We start from the raw sequence: 20774 nt of genomic DNA, 5'->3' as shown, positions 1-20774 counted from the left end.
AATTGGTCTTTGCTAGAAAGAATGCAAGTAACATCCCAGATATAGCTGTAAATCAGGGATTAGAAGGGCAGGAGGAACTCAAAAAAAATTACAATCACCAGGGCAGTGGTACTTTTCAAGCCGCAGTTCCAACAATTTGCTAACTCCACTGATCCTGATGGATTTCAACCAAGGGTCTTAAAAGAAGTGGCTAGGGAGATAGTTGATGCATTGGTTTTAATTTTCCAAAATTCAGTAGCTAATGGAAAGTAGCTAATTTATCTCCTTTATTCAAAAAGGGAGGGAGACCAAAATCAGGAAACTTTAGGCCAGTTAGCTTAACATCTGTCGTAGGGAAAATATTAGAAGCTACTATTAAAGATGTTTATTACAGGGCACTTAGAAAAATTCAAGGTAATTCAAGTCAACGTCAGCATGGCTTTGTGAAAGGGAACTCATGTTTAATTTATTGGAGTTCTTTGAAGAAGTAAAAAGTGCTGTGGATAAAGGAACCAGTGGATGTGCTATACTTAGATTTTCAGAAGGCATTTGACAAGGTGCCACACTAAAGGTTATTGCGGGAAACAAAATCTTATGGCTTAAGGGATAACATATTGGCATGGATTAAAGATTGACTAGCCAACAGGAAACAGTAGGCATAAATGGGTTACTTTCTGGTTGGCAGGATGTGATACATAGTGCGCCACAGGGATCAGTACTGGGGCCTCAACTCTACAATTTATATAAATAACTTGGATGAAGGAAGTGATGGTATAGTTGCTAAATTTGCTGATGACACAAAGATAGATAGGAAAGTAATTTGTGAAGAGGACATGAGGCTACAAAAGGATATAACTAGGTTAAGTGAATGGACAAAGGTCTGCCTAATTGAGTATAATGTGGGAAAAGGTGAGATTGTCCATTTTGGCAGGATGAATATAAAAGCATATTATCCAAATGGCGGGAGATTGCTGTGAGATGCAGAAGATCTAAGTGTCATTGTGTATGAATCGCAAAGGATTAATAGCAGGTATAGCACGTAGTTAGCAAAGCTAATTGAATGTTATCATTTATTGTGAGGGGAATTGAATACAACAGTAGGGAGGTTAAGCTTTAGTTATATAGGGCATTGGTGAAACCACATCTGGAGTACTATGTACAGTATCGGTCTCCATTTTTAAGGAAAGATGTAAATGCATTGGAAGTAGTTCAGAAAAGGATTGCTAGATTAATACTTGGAATGGGCAGGTTGTTTTATGAGGAAAGGCTGGACAGGCTAGGCTTGTATCCGCTGGAATTTAGCAGAGTAAGAGGCAACTTGATTGAAACATGTAAGATCCTGAGGGGACTTGACAGAGTAGATGTAGAAAGGATGTTTCCTCTTGTGGGAGAATCTAGAACTAGATGTCACTGTTTAAAAATGAGTTGCCCATTTAAGACAGATGAGGCAATTTTTTTTCCCAAAGGGCTGTAAGAGTTTGGAATTCTCTTCCTCAAAAAGTGTTGTGATAGAGTCTTTGACTATCTTTAAGGCAGATGTAGATAGATCCTTGATAAGCAAGGGGGTGAAAGGTTATCGGGGGAACGCAGGAATGTGTAGTTGAGGTTAAAATTAGATCAGCCATGACCTTATTGAGTTGCTGGCATGAGGGACCGAGTGGCCTACTCCTGCTCCTAATTCAAATGTTCGTATGTAAAGCCGTGTCTGCCAATACTACCCAGACTGAAGTTAAATAACAGAATTCTGTTCACAGAATCTTTACAGTGCAGAAGGAGGCTATTCGGCCTATCCAGTCTGCATTGGTTTGCTGAAAGAACAATTACCTAATCCAACCCCCTGCCTTATCCCCATAACCTTGCGCATTTTGTTTTCAGATAGCAATCCAATTCCCTTTTGAATATCTCGATTGAACCTGCCTCCTTCACTCTTTCAGGAAGTTCATTTCAGACTCGAACCAGCCTCTGGGTGAAATTTTTTTCCTTTACCACTTCAATTCCTTTTGCCCATCATTATGAATCTGTGCCCTCTGGTTCTTGATGTACTCTTGAGAGGGAACAGTTTCTCACTATTTACCCGGTCCATACCCCTTAGGATCTTGCATGCCTCGATCAAGTCTCATCTCAGCCTTCTTTTCTCCAAGAAAAACAGACCCAGCCTCTCCAATCTATCCTCATAGCTACAGTTTTTTACCCCTAAAATTATTTTTGTGAATCTCTCCTGTACTCTCTCCAATGCCTTCACATCCTTCCTCAAGTATGGCACCCAGAGCTGGACATAATACTCTAGATGAGGCCTAACTAGTGTCTTTTACAAGTTTAGCATGATCTCCTTACTCCTGTACTTAATGCCCCTAGAAAAACTTAGGATACCAAATGCTTTATTAACTACTCTCTCAACATGCCCTGCCACCTTCAATAACTTATGTACATATCCACCAAGGTCCCTTTGTTCCCGTGCCTCCTTTAGAGTTTCTCCTACTATTTTGTACGGTGTCTCCACGTTCTTCCTGCCAAAATGAATCATGTCACACTTCTCTGCATTGAACTTCATCTGCCATTTGTCTGCCCAATGAACCAATATGTCTATGTCCTTTTGAAGTTTAAGATTATTCTCATCACAGTTGACAACGCTTCCAATCTTCGTCTCATCTACAAATTTTGAAATTTACACATCACAGTCTAGGTCATTAATATATATCAAGAAGAGCAAGGGTCCCAACACAGACCCTGGGGTACTCTACTACAGATCTTCCTCCAAATCCCTTTGTGTTGCAGCTTTCTGCAGTCTCTCTTAATTTAAATAATATTCAGCTCCTCTATTCTTCCTACCAAAATGCATAACTTCACATTTTCCCACATTTATATTCCATTTGCCAAGTTTTTGCCCTCTCAGTTTACCTGTCCATATCCCTCTGTAGGCTCTTTGTCTCATCCTCACCGCTTGCCTTCCCACGTATTTTTGTGTCATCTGCAAACTTGGCAAGAGTACATTCACTTCCTTCATCAAGTCGTTAATTTATATTGTAAATAATTGTGGCTCCAGCACTGATCCCTGTGGCACTCCACTAGTTACAGGTTGCCATCCTGAAAATATTCCCCCTTATCCCAACTCTGTCTTCTATTAGTTAGCCAATCCTCTATCCATGATAATATACTACTCCCAATACCATGGGCTCTTACCTTAAGTAGCCTTATGTGCGGTACCTTACTGAACACCTTTTGGGAATCCAAATATATTACATCATCTGGTTCTCTTTTATCTATCCTGCTTGTTACCTCCTCATAGGAATCTAATAAATTTGTCAAGCATGATTTCCCCTTCGTGAAGCCATGCTGATTCTGTTTGATTATATTACGCATTTCTAAATGCTCTGCTATTACATCCTTTATAATTGACTCTAACATTTTCCCAATGATGGATGTTAAGCTAACTGCTTTATGGTTACTTGTTTTTGTCTCCCTCCCTTTTTGAATAAAGGTGTTACATTGGCAGTTTTCCAATCATCTTGGACTTTTCCCGAATCTAAGGATTCTTGGAAGATTACTACCAGCACACCACTATCTCTGTAGCTACTTCCTTTATTATTCTAGGATGCAACCCATCAGGTCCAGGGGACTTATCAGCCTTTAGCCCCATTAGTTTCCATAGTACTTTTTCTCTGGTGATAGTTATTGTATTTAGTTCCTCCCCCCTTTTGTCCCTTGATTTTTTAATATTTTTGGAATGCTGTTAGTGTCTTCTACTGTGAAGACTGATGCAAAGTATTTATTCAACTCCTCTGTCATTTCCTTGTTCCCCATTTTTATTTTCCAGCCTCATTTACTAAGGGGCCTATGCCCACTTCTGGCCTTTCTCTTCCTTTTTGTATATTTAAAGACGCTCTTACTGTCAGTTTTTATATTACTTGCTAGTTTACCCTCAAAGTTTATTTTCTCCCTCTTTATTTTATTTTGGTCATTTTTTGTTGGTTTTTAAAACTTTCCCAATCCTCTGGCTTACCACTAATCTTTGCCACATTGTATGTGTTTGCTTTCAATTTGATATTATCCTCAATTACCTTGGTAAACCATATGAACTAGGAGCAGGAGTAGGCAGTTCAGCCCCTCGAGCCTACCCCGCCATTCAATACGATCATGGCTGATCTCATTTCAGCCTCAACTCCAATTTTCCACCCTCTCCCCATAACCTTTCAATCCATTACTAATTAAAAACCTGTCTATCTCCTCCTTAAATTTATTCAGCATTCCGGCATCCACTGCACTCTGAGGTAGTAAATTCCAAAATTCCACAGATTCATGACCTTTTGAGAAAAGTAATTCCTCTTCATCTCTGATTTAAATCTACCACCCCGCAGCCTAAAACTATGGCCTTTCGTTCTAGAATGTCCCACAAGAGGAAACATCCACTCCACGTCTACTTTGTCTATCCTCATTTGCATCTTATATACCTCAATTAGATCTCCTCTCATCTTTCTAAACTCTAGTGAGTATAGGCCTAAACTGTACAATCTCTCCTCATAAGACAAGCCCCGCACCCCTGGAATCAATCTAGTGAACCTCCTCTGAATCGCCTCCAAGGTAACTACATCCTTTCTTTCTAAGGAAACCAAAACTGCGCACAGTACTCCAGCTGCGGTCTCACCAATGCCTTGTACAGTTGCAACAACGCTTCCCTATTTTTATACTCAATTCCTTTAGCAGTAACTGCCAAAATTCCATTTGCCTTCCTTTTTACCTGCTGTACCTGTATACTAGCTTTCAGCGATTCATGCACAAGGACACCCAGATCCCTCTGCATGAAGCATTCTGAAGTTTCTCTCCATTTAAATAATAAGTCGCCTTTTTATTCTTCCGACCAAAATGGATAACCTCACACTTAACCACATTAAACTCCATCTGCCAAATTTTGGCTCATTCACCTAACCTGTTCATATCCATTTGTAAATGTCTTATTTCTTCATTGCAACTTACTTTCCCACCTATTTTGGTGTCACCTGCAAATTTAGTTATAGTACCTTCTATCCCTGAATCCAAGTCATTAATATAGATTGTAAATAGTTGGGGCCCAAGGACCAAACCCTGTGGCACCCCACTAAGTTACAGCTTGCCATCCAGAAAAAGACTCATTTATCCTGACTCTCTGCTTTCTGTTGGTTAGCCAATCCTCTATCCAAGCTAATATATTACCCCTAACTCTGTGTGATCCTATCTTGTGTGTTAATCTTTTATGCGGCACCTTATTAAAGGCCTTCTGGAAGTTCAGATATACTAGATCTACAGGATCCCCATTATCCACTTTGCTTGTCACATCTTCAAAGAATTCTAGCAAATTAGTCAAACATGATTTACTCTTCATGAAACCATGCTGACTCTGATGGATTGCATTTTGACTTTCCAAATACTCCATTACTACTTCCTTAATAATGGGTTCCAACAATTTACCAATGACAGACGTTAAAGTAACTGGTCTATAGTTTCCTACTTTCTGCCTCCACAGCCACCACCACCAACACCACCCCCCCCCCGCCTTTTTGAATAAGGGCGTTATATTAGCATTTTTTCAATCCACTGGAGCCTTTCCAGGATCCAGGGAATTTTTGAATATTATTACCAATGCATCCACTATCTCCATTGCCACTTACTTTAAGACCCTGGGATGTAGACCATCAGGTCCATGGTTGGTTTATCCCCTTCCTAGGATCCTTCTTCCTCACTGGGATATATCTTTGTTATGTCATCATCTTTTACGTCTGCCATTGTTCATCAACCTATTTTCTGCTAAACTTCTTTCACAGTCCACTCCAGCCAACTCTGCTGTCATTCCTTTGTAATTACCCTTATTTAAGGGTAATTGCCTTTTAGCACAGTTGTTTCCGACCCAGGTTTCTCGCTCACAAACTGTATGCTAAATTCTACCATGTTATGGTCACTGTTTCCTAGGATATCTTTTACTCGGAGATCATTTACTAAACCTGCCTCATTACACATTACCAGATCCAAAATAGCCTGATCCCTGGTTGGATCCACAACGTATTGTTCTAGGAAACTGTCCCGAATGCGTTCTATAAATTCTTGCTCATGGCTACTTCCGACAATTTGATTTTCCCAATCTACATGAAGATTAATTCACCTATGATTAATGTACTGCCTTTTTTTTACATGCCCTCATTATCTCCTGGTTTGTTCTCTGTCCTACAGTGTAGCTACTGTTCGGGGGTCTATAGACTACTCCCACCAGTGTCTTCTTCCCCTTGTTATTTCTTACTTCCACCCATACATCTTCTAATCCAAGATAATTTCTTGCTATTGTACTTATTCCATCTTGTACTAACAAAGCTACCCCACCATCCTTTCCTTCCTGCGTGTCCTTTCAAAAAGTCACATACCCCTAAATATTTAGTTCCCCGCTTTGCTCTCCTTGTAACCATGTCTCCATACTGGCTATAACATCATGCCCATTAACCTCTATTTGTGCCATTAATTCATTTATTTTTGTTCCAAATACTATGTGCATTTAAGTCAAGAGCCATTAATTTTGCCTTTTTAACCATTTCTTCCTGCTTTGGCCCTATTTGCTAGGTTTTTTTTAATGTTGTATGCTCTCTCCCTTCCTGTCACACTTTGGGTATCATTACCTAAATATCTGCTCTGCAATGCTGCCATATTCTTATGCTTTCTATGCCTATGTATCCCCTCTCCAGAATATTTACCCCCCCGCCCCCACCACCCGTCTATTTAGTTTAAAGCCCTCTCTACAACTCTGGTTATTCAATTCGCCAGGACACTGGTCCCAGCACGATTCAGGTGAAATCCATTCCACCGGAACAGCTCCCTTGTACCCCAGTACTGGTGGCAATGCCCCCCATGAACTGAAACCCATTCCTCCCACGCCAATCTTTCAGTCATGAATTTAATTCCTTGACTTTATTCACCCTATGCCAGTTTGCCCCTGGCTCAGATAGTTATCCCGAGATTATTACCTTGGAGGTTCTGCTTTTTAATTTAGCTCCTAACTGTTCAAATTCTTTCCGAAGAACCTCCTTTCTAGTCCTATCAATGTCATTGGTACCAACTTTGACGATGACAACTGGATCCCTCCCCTCCCACTCCAAGTTGCTCTGTAGCCCTGAGGAGATGTTCTTGACCCTGGCACCAATGAGGCAACATACTATCCTGGAGTCATGTCTACGGCTACAGAAACGCCCATCTGCTCCTCTAACTATGGAACTCCCTACCTCTATATCACTTACACACTTCCTCTTCTCCTGTGCAGCTCAGCCACCCATAGTGCCACAATATTTGCTCTTGCTACAGTTCTCCGAGGAATCATCTCACTCACCATTATCCAAAATGGAAAAGCGGTTAGGGAGTGAGATGACCTCAGGAGATTCCTACACTACCTGTCTGTTTCTCTTAGATACTCTGGTGGTCACCCATTCCCTCTCTGCCTGTGTACTTCTTAGCTGCGGTATGACCACCTCTCTAAACATGCTATCCATATAATCCTCAGCCTTGCAGATGCACCACAGTGATTCCAGCCCTGCTCAAGTTCCGCAACCCGGAGCACAAGTTTCTGCAGCTGATGACACTTCCTGCAGATGTTGTCATTGAGGGCACTTTATGCCTGCATAACCTCCCATATCCTGAAAGATGCACATTCCACATGGCCGAGCTGCACTGACATGCCCTAAGCTTTATATAGTGTTTACTCACCTGTCACTCACCAATTGTCTTCTGTTCTCCCCCCAGTGCTTTTTATGAAGTCTTGCAGCTCTCTCCCTCTCTCACTCTCTCTGAAGTCTCGCTGCTCTCTCCCTCTCGTGCTCTATATGAAGTCTTGCTGCTCTCTCCCTCTCGCACTCTCTATGAAGTCTCGCTGCTCTCTCCCTTTCATGTTCTGTATGAAGTCTCACTGCTCTCTCCCTTTCATGCTCTGTATGAAGTCTCACTGCTCTCTCCCTCTTGTGCTCTTTATGTAGTCTCACTGCTCTCTCCCTCTCATGCCCCTTCATGAAGTCTCGCTGCTTTCCTTCCCCCACGCTCTGTATGAAGTCTCGCTGCTCTCTCCCCCTCGCACTCCATATATGAAGTCTAGCTGCTCTCTCCCTCTCGTGCTCTTTATTATGTCTTGCTATTCTCTCCCTCTCACACTTTGTATGAAGTCTTGCTGCTTTCTCCCTTTCATGCTCCATATGAAGTCTTACTGTCCTCTCGCTCTCATGCCCCTTTATGAAGTCTCGCTGTTCTCTCCCTCTTGTGCTCTTTATGAAGTCTTGCTGAACTTTCCCTCTTGTCCCTCTTTATGAAGTTTCGCTGCTCTCCCTCTCATGCCTCTTTATGAAGTCTCACTGCTGTCTCCCTCTCATGCTCTTTATTAAGTCTCGCATTGTTGGTAAATTTTGCCAATCATTCAATATCCAAGCAACAACTACTCATACTGCAGGACCAAGAAGCCAGAGTGTATGTAAAATCAGTTCACAATGCTATATTGACTTTTAGATTGATAATGAGCAGCAGCACCTACATGTTCCTCTCTAAGTCACACACCATCCTGACAATATCTCTGTTCCTTCGCTGTCACTGGGTCAAAATCCTGCTACTCCCTCTCTGACTGCACTGTGAGTGTACCTACACCATATGAATGCAGCAGTACTGACTTAATGCTCTTTATGGCAGCTTACCTCAAGGAAAATTAGGGTCGGGCAATAAATGCTGGTCTTGCTAGCAATGCTCGCACCCCATGAACAAATAGTGAAAAAAAATTACATCTATGCCCTGAGTTAATCTGGATTAGTGATAATAGGACTGCTGGTAATAAAGGTTCCACTGCATAAATTAAGGTGAATTACAAAGACATTGTTGCTGGTGGGGAGGGGGGTGCGGGGGTGAGGGGTTGGGGGGAATGGTGAGACAGAGGACAATCAGACTAACTGCAGTCTTCAGGTGGTGCGATGATGTAATTAAAGCTTGACAAGTGATGAGTTTGCATTGGCACTTTCCATGAAGTGGTTGAAAGAAACTGCATGCAGACTTTAATATTATGTAGGATCAATTTTTGCTTGGTATCATTTTATGCCACTTTTTACATCAAATCTTAATGTATTGGTAAATCTTTGTGCATAATTTTGACTTTATATGATAATGATAAAATAATGGTTTTGAATTTCCAAGGGGATAGGATTAATTTGCCTCTTCCTTCAGGAATTCTACACACCTGCTGAAATTGCAGAAAACAGTTTAACAAGTCCCATGTAATTTAACTTCTATCTATGTAACACAAATTAACTTCTATTTATATAACAAGGTATTAATAAAAAAGTACATGTCTCATTGTAGCATTTATCCTAAGTAAAGCAGTTTGAGAGTAATTATACATTAGGTTTAATTGTAAATTATGCAGGTGTTTTTCCACCCACCAGCCCATGATTGCCACCCATTCATGTCAATAGTTGAAAAGAATGGGCTGGAAAGTGCAGAAGTAGAAAACCCTGATCATATATTTTAAGAAATATATTTTTACTTTTCAGGCTGCCAGAAACTGTTTAGTGAATGAATCTCATGTGGTGAAAGTGTCTGATTTTGGAATGACCAGGTAAGATCAGGTATCAGTATCAAACCCATACTTGTTTATTTGTTACAACAACAACAATTTATATTTATATCGTGCACTTAATGAAATAAGACATCCTGAGGCAATAAACGGGAACATTATAAAACAAAATACGACACCGGACTGCAAAAAGAAATAGGTCAATTGGCTGCTTTCGCAACCTGTCCTTCCATCGTCAACAATTTGTGCACATGTACAGCAAGTTCCTCAGCTCCTGCATCCCTTTTAGAATTGTAACCTTTATTTCATAATGTCTTTCTTTCTTATTCATACCAAAATGTATCACTCCACTCTACTCTGCATTAAATTTCATCTGCCACTTGTCTATTCATTCCACCAGCCTGTTGATGTTCTCTTGAAATCTATCACTATCCTCATCACAGCTCACAACACTTCCAAGTTTTCTCTCATCCACAAAAATTGTGCCCTGCTTACCCAAATTTGGGCCATTAATGTAGATCAAGAAAAGAACTGGTGCTTATACCGACTCTGGAGAGCACTATATATCTTCACCTTGTCTGAAAACAGTCATTCAACACCACTTTGTTTCCTGTCACTCAGCCAACTTCGTATCCATGCTGCCACCATTCCTTTTATCCCATGGGCTTCTAACCTTGCTGACAAGCATAAGTAGTTGAAATTTCTTGTGTTTAAAAATAAAATGTATATAAATAACATATAATTTAAAGTAAAATATTGCACATTTTGAAGTAACATGATGGCATCTACCCATTTATTTGTGTGTATTGTTTTCAATACCTTCATTGAAGATTTTACTTAAAGGCTCTAGTCTCCCAGAAAACCTTGGACCTTATATTTTTGGCCAGGCCTTTGATACTGTAAGCCAGATTTGAGTTTTGCTTTAAAAAAATAGATAATGAATAATTTCCCAGGATGCATTTGTACTGCATTGACGGAAATTTTTTCTTCAGTCTCTTGGGGTTTCTGCTCAGTTTTCCAGAATTATTTCAAATTTATCTAAACAGCTAGTTTTTCTTTTAAACAGAATACATTTGCACCTGTGAGAGGAAAGTCTTGAGGGAGGGAGAGAGAAAGTGACAATGTACTTATTTAATACCTGTTGCTTTTGAAAACTTATAAGGCAATACATTCTGCATGAAAATATATTTCCAATTTTAAAAAAAAAGCAGTTGAATTTTGAAGCCAACTAATGACCTCACCTGTGTTTTGTTTAAATAGTTGGAAAATGTTCTCATTGCTAATGTATTGGACGGGGAGGGGAATTGGATACTTATAAACAAGAGGTCAGATTATAGATAGCGAGAAGGAATAAGAGCCACAGATAAGGAAGCAGACAGAATGAGGGAGAAATTCAACTTGCAGCCAAAATGAGCAGCCGGTCTGCAGAGTGGTTACTCCAAAAGCTGGTCCAAGTTAGCCTGCGTCAAGTTCGGTATAGGGCCTTGTTTGAATGAAAACTGCATTTCACAGGCACCAGGTGGACATCCAGATGAACCTTGTCAGGACTGAATGAATTTCAGCATTAAGTCAACTCACAGCTAGGTCCTGGGAAAGGAGAGAACCAAAGCCAAGAGGAGGCAAGTTCAGGCCAGCAGTGGCCCTAATTATTTTTAAATACAGCCGCAAAAAGATTTTGTGGCCACTTTTTGAGTTGCAAACAATGATTTTTTTAAAAACAGCTAGTTAGGCCACTCAAAAGCTGGTACAATTAGGCAAAGCTTGCTTGGTCTACAAAATAAAACTGCTTACCCTGTTATAAGCTTGCCTAAATATTGTGCCCTTTGAACATTGGGACATTAATGAGGCAGCTGAGGTGTCTTTGAAGTTCAAGTCCTGTTTTGTAGGTAAACAAATAACTATTGTGTGCACAGCAAGATCACACAATAATGAGATGGGCTTGGTCTTGGGCTTGTTTTTGGTTTTGAATGTTTAACAGTAGAGAAGCCCATTGCATTGTTTTAAGAATCTTCAAAAAAACCCACTAAGAAATCTAGACCTGTAAAAATTTCTGATTGGCCAGAACAGACGAATTTTTTCTCCAGGAGGTACATCCTCTATTTAAGTATGGAAAGAGTAGCTGAAGTTTGGTAAAACCAAATTTTGGGGTTTTTGTGTGCACAGGCGCAGCTAGAGATTAACTGATTAAAAGCACCCAGCATAATAGTTCAGTGTATGTGTATGTTCCCACAACTTGCTTAGCTATGACCATCCTATCTGGTAAGGTATTGGTTTATGAGATTATCTAGAGTTCAGTGGGGAGAAAACAATTGCTAGTGACAGATCCATCCCTCAAGCTTTCATCAGCTGACCTAGATTTTCTAGTCAATCACTAACAATATGACTGACTTGCATGATATCAGGATCAGATTGCCTCAAAATATAGAATGTTGAAATGACTTTTTTGAGGTTTTTAAGATTTTTAAAGGAAATGGTAGGGTAGATAGAAACTTTTTCTGATAATGGTGGAGTCTTGGACAAGAAGACTTAATCTTGAAATCAATATCAGGCCATTCAGGAGAAAAGGTAGCAAACACATCTTCACACAAAGGGCAGTAGAAGCGTGGAACTCTTTTACACAAATGTGGTAGTTAATAGTCCAGTTAATAATTTTAATTTAAGGTTGTTAGATTATTGCTGGTCATAGTTATTACGGTATATGAAGCCAAAACGAATAAATTGAGTTAGGATACAGATCAGTCATTATCTCATTGAATTGCAGAACCGGCTCGAGTAACTGAGCTACCTAGATATTTATCTAATTATTATTATTAATTTGGGGAATGAATATTGGCTAGAATAGTGGGAAAATTGAATGTTCTTTTTCAAATAATGCCATAGAAATTTTTGCACCTGCCCCAACTATTAAAAGGGTAGACAGGTCATTGGTTTTAATTTCTTATGGAAAGAACAGCATCTCTGACAATGCAGCATCTATTTAGTATTTCATTTGGGTGTCTGCTTAGATTATGTCCTCAAGTTCTGGAGTGCCACTTCAAACCATAACCTTCTGAGGTAGGAATTTGAACAAATAAACCACAGATTTTGTGTGTGTGTGCAAGTAAATAGTGAAAAGCTATTTCCACCGGTCAATGAATCAATAAGGGAGAATGTTGGGTTTGAATAAAAATTATAAAGGGGAGATTAGAAGAATTTTTTTCATGAATTTATTGCAATATTTAATGCATTCACACAAATTGCTATTGACACTGTCAATTTTGGAATTTAACTGGCAACCAGATGAGCATGTGAATAAGTTAAGAAATATGGGGAAGAGCAGGGAAATGGATTAAAGTAGATCAGTTTGATGTGGAGCGAGCGCCAATGTGCTCATATTGTGTTAAGTGCCCTTCTGTGCTAAAATTTCACTGATTTATTAACAAATATATCTTATTTAATTGCACCGTCTTTAGATATGTCTTGGATGATCAGTACACTAGTTCTTCAGGTGCCAAGTTTCCTGTGAAATGGTCACCTCCTGAGGTGCTACATTACTCTAAGTTCAGCAGTAAATCAGATGTGTGGTCATTTGGTAAGAGAGAATTTTATTTATATGTGCAAGCAGATACCTTGAAACATATTTCTCAATCCAATTTATTTGGAAGATTGTACTAACTCGAGACATTTTTGAGATAAGGATTATAAGCAAACCAATAATGGTTTTTAAAAATCAACTACAACTTGGTTGTTAAGGGCTCTCTGTGGGTGGTACATGTACCTCTGGATTTTTCTGTTTTCATGATATTGAGTTAACCCAAGATCATGAATTACCTCAAATACAGAATCGATAGAAGATGACGGGGGTCTTGTCAGAATGATGGCCTGTGCCTTTTTTCTTCTTTTGTATTTTTAATCAGCAAAGATAAAAGTTGACTTTTATTTTCTTGATCATATATTCCAAGTTTTGTTTGCATGACCTTCCATCTATTAAAAAAATTCAAAAGGTGAGCTGTACCCACCTGACCACACTTCACTGCAATACTGCATATTGCTGTCTTATCATTCTGACTGCATTATTTCTTTTTGGGGGTGAAAATTGCAAAAAAAACTACTGATGAAAGATCAGCATTTTAAATTTGGGGATTACTAGATGTTTGGCATCATGCGTTATGCACGATACTGACATCTGTAGCAAGTTTTTTATTTCAATATTTTAGTTTTACCAGTGAGGTGTTTTTTTTTGTTTGTAGGCCTGAAATAAAACCCGTAAGCAAAAAGATTCAATTCTTCACCCATCTACTTAAATCCAGTATATTTTTGACAGTTAAGGTTAATTTTTCAAATTCATGCTCTTTTGGGAGGGGCCCCGTCTGCCTTGAGTTCTTTTGCATGATTTTCCAACAACATGCCCGGATTTATCAATAAATAGTACGTAGCGCATACCCAAATTTTTCAATATTCTCCATCAGCAGTGCAAAGTTGGAAAATTACCTCTTTCATGACGTGAGATGATGGACAAGAAAATTATGTCCAGCCAATACACATTTGGCCCATATTTTTTTTTGCTGGGCATCCCCAGCATTTACCTACACTTTCTCCCACCAAATAGTGAAAACACAGATATCCAGCCAATTCAGGAATCTGCTGCCAAAAATTAGCTATTTCCCAGGATAATTCCATCTATCTCCTTTCAGCTGTGATGATATTGTTTTTCACATAAAAAAGTGAATAATTTGATGTGAGAGTAATTTGCATTCAGTGAAGTCATAATCAGCCCTTTGTATTTACATTTGCAGGTGTTCTGATATGGGAAGTTTACAATGAGGGCAAGATGCCATTTGAAACCAAAACAAATGCTGAGGTGGTTGAGTTCATTTCATCTGGTTGTCGACTCTATCGACCAAAACAAGCATCAAAGGCGGTGTATGAGATTATGAACCAATGTTGGCATGAGGTTGGTGTTGATCTTTTTTTAAAAAAAAAATCACATTTAGCTATTACTGAAAAACAAATTATATTTGTCATTTTGAGATCAATCAATGAATTAACTAAGTTATTGTTTATCCACTGCTGCTAGTTGTAGTTTGATTTCTCATGTCACAAAATATGGACACAGTAGGTAAAACTAAACTGCCACTCAGCATCACCAAAAACTTATTATTCATGGGAATCATTTATTTAAATATAGTGAAATAATACTTTATTTTAATGTGTGTTACACTGAACAATAATCAGTTAGTATTTAAAATATAGAATTGGCAATATTTAAAGCAGGGTACAATATATCCTGTTTGACCTGCCTAGCCCATATTTTCTTTTCCTAATTTTAATAAGGGTAGATGATGCAACAATTAGCTTAACATGGCTAGAAAACACTATTTTAGTGGTTCTTTGCTATTCTGAGGATTTCACTGACTCCAAATTCCTCTCTGGATATTAGTGAAGAGGAAGCCAATTTAACTTATATGCTATGCCCAGAGTCAATTATGAAATGTTCATGCAGGACAGTGGAGAATAATAGACATGTGTTAACTCAATGTCTGGTGTGGAATTACTGATCTGAACCAGAATAGCTAGCATTCCACTTTACCAAGTGTAACAACACTTAGCAATCAGTACAGGTAGGAAGATTAGTGTTTATATTCAAGTCTTCCAGTGAGCTCTGCAGTTAGCCAATATTATTTTTTATTGGCTATCTTTATAATTACAGAATCACTGTAGACTTTATGCTTTGCACAGAACTGAAAGTGTTCCGTTAAGTTTACTGGTTCTGTCAGGATTTTCAGCTTATATAACAACCTATATTTATATAGCATCTTAATGTAGAGTGTGAATCTTTGGATGCTCAGTTGATAAGTATAATCAGGAATGAAACTGATAGATTTTTGGTGTCTCAGGGAGTCAGAGTATGGGGATAATGTGGGAAGGTAGAGTTGATGTAGAACTCCAATGTCCCAAGATGCTTCATGGAGGTCTGATCAGACAAATATGAACACCAAGCTAGTGATGGAGATATAAAGAGGGTTTGAATAAAAGCTGTATTAAAGAGGTAGATCTTAGGATTGGTCTTCAAAGGAGGAAAACAAAGGGAAGTTGTTGAAGGGTTTGGGGAGGGAATTCCAGAGCATGGGATACAGCAGCCAATTATGGTCAAGAGAGGTCGAGCTGACCCAATGTCTGATGATAAAGTCACCAAAGGACAGCATGTAGATGAGCAAGACGAAGAGGCCAAAAGCATAAGTGGGAGTCAGCCATTTGACCCTTTGAAACTGCTCCGCCATTCAATAAGATCATGACTGAACTTCTACATCAACTCCACCTTCCCACATTACCCCCATATCCTCTGACTTCCTGAGAGACCAAAAATCTATCAGTTTCATTCTTGATTATACTTGTCGACTGAGCATCCAAAGATTCACATTCCCCACTGAGTGAAGGAATTTCTCCAGGTCTTAGACCTAAATGGCCATAATCCTGAGATTATGACCCCTTGTTCTAGGCTCACCAGCCAGGGGGGAAACAGCCTTGCAGCATTTAACTTGTTAAACCCCTCTTAAGAATTTAAGAAGTTTGAATGAAATCACCTCTTATTCTTCTAAACTCCAAGAAATATAGGCCTATTATACTTGATCTTTCCTTAAAGGACAACCCTCTTAGCCTAAGAATCAATCTAGTAAGTGTTTTTGCACCTCCTCTAAGGCATGTATATCCTCCCTTACATTAGGAGACCAAACTGTGCACAGACTCCAGATATGGTCTCACCAAAAGCCTTCTATAATTGCAGTAAGAGTTCCTTACTCTTATACTTCAACTGCCTTGCAATAAAGGCTAACATATCCATTTCTCTTCCTGATTACTTGCTGTACCCGAATGTTAAATTCTTGATTTGTGTACAAGGAACCCTCCAAATCCATCTGAGCACCAATATTCACTAGTCTCTGATTTTTCAAAACGTATTCTGCTTTTCTAATCTTCTACCAAAGTGGATAATTTCACAATTCTCCAAATTATACTCCATCTGCTACCTTCTTGCCCAAACTCTTAATTGCTCTGTGCCCCTTTGCAGTCACCTTGCATCCTCATCAGACCTTACCTTCTCACCAATTTTCTGTCATCAGCAAACTTAGATATATTGTACTCATTCCCCTCATCCGTGTCTTTGTAATAGATTGTAAATAGTTGAGGCCCAAGCACTGATCTTTGCCTCACTCCATGAGTTAGATCCTGCCATTCTGAAAATGAGCTGTTTATTCTTATTCTGTTTTCTGTCCATTAACCAATCGTCATTCCATGCTAATATTTTATCCCCAAACCCATGAGCCCTTACCTTAATCTATTCTTCCGACTCTGGCCTTTTGTGCATCTCCCCCTTCTTTTGTCCCATCACTGGAGGGACTGTGTGGATAGAGAAGCCAGTGTTGGAGATGCACTGGTTATGATCAGTCCTGCTCAGCTGGGGAGAGGTATTGGTGGAGAATAGTATTATTCAACCATGTCAAATATTTCAGAATGGTTGAGGAGGCCTCAGGATTAATGCACTGTAGTCATAATCACAAAGGACATAGTTTGTGACTTTGGTTTGGCGCTTTGGCACGAGCAAATAATTGATGGAGAGATTCAGTGACGGAATCGGGGAAAGGTGGACGTGGATTTTTGTGGAGAAATGGAAGATTGGAGACTGGGCCATGTGCACAAGTCAAGCTCCGTACACCAGACTAAAACAAAGGCTAAAATTATTTCTGATATTGAAACAGCACAGGTCGTAACACATCCAATCTCTTAAAAACCGCAATTAAAATAGTGGCTTCCTAAAACCATGCTAAAAAGAGGAGAAAATGTTAACTTTAAGACAATTTTCAGTCACAGAGTGCAATTTCATTCAACTGGATTTTTAATTTTTTTTTTGCCAACTCATTGTTTCATTGTTTCTCTTTTCAGAAAGCAGAGAAACGACCAAGTTTTTCATACCTGTTGCTGATGATTAATCAAATAATGGAATGTGACTGTTAAAGTGGCTCTCCTGGTTGGTTATGGACTGCTGGAATTAAATCATGATGCTGCAAATCCTGTCCGGTGTTATGACAGATTTTCTTTTAGGTGATTGTCCTGGATTCGAAACATCAAGTAAAAGCTTTGTCTCTATCTGAGTAAAAGTGTGGTAATTATACACTTGAGGAAGACTATCTGTTGATGCAGATGCTTGTTGGCCATATGGCATTTTAAACGTCAACATACATATTTGTTGAGAAGAGGTATCTCTAATGTTTCTGCCAGCCTAGAGTTTGCAACACAGTGCCACTTGTCAGCATTGAAACTGACCCTGAATCATCACTGTTGTTTGATGAGTATTTTTTTCTTCGCTGATTCTATATCTTAAGTGCAATTTTCAATCTATTGTCTACTTCTGTCCACTAATACCAAAAGCATTTTGCTGTTCAAATTCTGTGTAGCTATTAATCCTCATTGCCTCTGCCTGAGCTGGATTTTCCCCTATATTTCAATATTGTGATTCTACAACACTGTACCACACAATCTCCATTAATTACTGAGCAATTATCTGAATTGCTGAGTTATGTGGACCATATTTGATAGCTTTTGGTTAACAGCTGGAGCAGCAACCCACAATCCAAATTAATTTGTGTACATTTATTAACCTACTTAGTATCCCAACATCTCACAACAGCATAAAAATAAAATGCCAGAAATAGACATAAGGTTTTAAATGAAGAATTTTTAATCAGATCCACCCTACGTCTGAAATAATAACCTATCCTTTTTCATTTTCGATTAATGAGGTGCATTTGTTTAATTTGAGATGATCTGATATGAAAGTCAAGTTATTTTGCCAAATGTAAAGTCTCAATTTTCTATCAAGTCCACTGCACATTTCTTGAGCAGTGGGAATATAACTCTAGATTTATGTATAAGTAACAGCGATGAACAATACCAATCTGTAACTAGGTTTGTATGAAGAAAACTGATTAATTAGGAAAACTTCAATTGTTGGAACTATCTGATTCAAAGTTTGAAGTTCTGACTTTCCTCAGAGCCTGGGCAGAATTCTGTTGCAAAACTTGTGGGAGTGGAGTAGTGAGAGTGGAAAAGCAATGGTGACCCAGAAACATAGGATTGCCGACCTGAATATGTCTCTTGAACTTACAGCAGGAGCAAGAACAAGGTAGCTTCAATCATGCGTTTATAGGCCCTACTTGGCCATCGGAGGCCCTCAACAAATATGGGGTTCTGTGGTCAAACTCAACATAACGCAAAAAGAACCTTGTGACTGTTGAATCAAAATATTCTGGCATTAAAATTGATTTGTTGCAATATAAATTTGTTGCAGATTTGTTGCAATATAAATACAAAATTAGTTCATAATTTAAGCACAATACGTTATGGTATGATTTGCATTATTATTAATACAGTGTGCAAACGTTCATATGGGCCTATTTCTTAATGCATTTTAATATTTGATGGAGAGTTCCCACTCATAAATGCCCAGTGATATGGATGCTGGATAGATACTAGCGTCTGTGTCAATGGCGAAGAATAAGAGTAGCAGCCCAGAGGGGTATCCAGGCTGGGAATACACAGAAGAACCAAGGCAGCAAAAGGCAAATTGACAGCCTTATTAAAGGGGAGTCAGGAAGTGCAATATTTACAGATTTTGCCCTTGGCCAATCAGACGCGCTACTGCCCCCAAATCCCACCTGAACCCCCAGCATCTTAGCAGGTAATGTATATTTCAAGCACCACCAACCTCAGCCTGCCACCTGCAGTTGTCAAAGAGACACCCAGAAAGGCATAGATGCTATCAATTTTTTTTTCAAATGAAATGAGTGCTCTCTGAACTCTCATATACCAGCAAGGTTAGGGATATAAGACAGCGGGAGGTTGGGATTCCAACTTCATTGCACTTAGGAAGCAGAGTGATAACAAGGCCCCAAAACATACAGTGAAAAAATGCCTATTCTGATTTAGCTACTGAATAACAGAAATATCATAATTTTGCTAGCGGAAAATGTGTTTCAACAGTAAAATGGCATGGGTACACCAGAAATTATTTTTAAAAAATGAGCTAGCAGTCAGATGACCATGTTAAGTAGGCACACTAACACACCTCTGCAAAAGGAGGATTAATAGAGCTATATTTCCACACTCAGTTCCTTTCTGGGTAAGTTAGAAAATTCAGCCAGTGTACGTAAACACTTTCCTCATAAAAAGGTCAGGTTAGGAATTCAGATAATCTCAGACTATCCTTCAAACTCTCCCAGAGTTTTCATTGGAGAGCTCAGAGGATGTACCTTGATTGACTTTCCTGTTGGCTTGACACTGCCATGGACAAAAAACCTAAAGTTTGGGGAATAACTAAATGATGGGGAGATCAAAGCAACTTGAAGTACATATGCAATTCTGCACTGTATTATAATATTTATTAATTGTTCAATGATTTGTTAACATTGATTAACAATCCAAGAGTGAATGTGCATCTTTCCAACACTAGAAAAGCAGTACTGTAAGAGAAGTTTAGAACTTTGTTTATATTGTATTAAAAACATTTAAAAATTTTATTAGAGATGTGGCACTTACGAATGCGATTTAGCAAGTGTGTATATATCAAGACTAACTGTTTCCTCTTGCAGTTTAATTTCCTACTCATTCAGTAATTGAAAATCTGTGTTCCTGAAAATAACTGGCTCAGGGATAATCAGTCATGGATATAATCAATTAATTTAGTTTCCAAATTAGATTAACTTTTATAATGTTACAATACTTCGTATTTTTCTGCTGCTCATGCTGGTAATGACACTCAAATATTTAGCAACAAAAACTGGAAATTTTAAGATATATTGTATTTTTTCCACCTTTGCCCTTGTACATAAGCCAAATAAATATATTAATTAATTGAATGGAGAATGTATAATTGTACTTTTCTAATGAACAACAGGATGATGAAATTGCAGTCCACTACAACAATAATACTCTCTTGCTTCAAAGAGTGCAGATTAGTTGCTCCTTCCAACAGCTTGTACATTATTAGGATCCTTATTGGAATTTTCCTTACTCTTATGCATGCAGAAGGTAAGTTATTAGTCATAAAAACATTCAGACACCTTCGCTCCCATTGCCTATGTGTAAAATATCTATTATATAACTATGGAGCAAACTACTATTCTATATCAAAAACAGAATTACCTGGAAAAACTCAGCAGGTCTGGCAGCATCGATGGAGAAGAAAAGAGTTGACGTTTTGAGTCCTCATGAC

The 20774-nt window shown here is 38.8% G+C and overlaps 1 protein-coding gene across 4 annotated transcripts in view; it reads left to right on the top strand.

Moving 5' to 3' along the window:
• Positions 1-20418, top strand: part of tec (tec protein tyrosine kinase) — a 194689-nt gene extending 174271 nt beyond the window's left edge. For all 4 annotated transcript variants that reach the window (XM_041191517.1, XM_041191747.1, XM_041191602.1 and 1 more), the window contains 4 exons: positions 9507-9571; positions 12982-13100; positions 14305-14462; positions 17447-20418. In XM_041191517.1, the coding sequence (XP_041047451.1) occupies positions 9507-9571; positions 12982-13100; positions 14305-14462; positions 17447-17518 (414 nt within the window). In that variant the 3' untranslated portion in view covers positions 17519-20418. The remainder of the gene's footprint in view (positions 1-9506; positions 9572-12981; positions 13101-14304; positions 14463-17446) is intronic.
• Positions 20419-20774: the final 356 nt, after the last annotated feature.

Source organism: Carcharodon carcharias, chromosome 1, assembly GCF_017639515.1.
Source record: "Carcharodon carcharias isolate sCarCar2 chromosome 1, sCarCar2.pri, whole genome shotgun sequence".
Taxonomy (NCBI): Eukaryota; Metazoa; Chordata; class Chondrichthyes; order Lamniformes; family Lamnidae; genus Carcharodon; species Carcharodon carcharias.
Note: the sequence above shows the minus strand (reverse complement) of the source record. Positions and strands in the feature narration are given on the sequence as shown.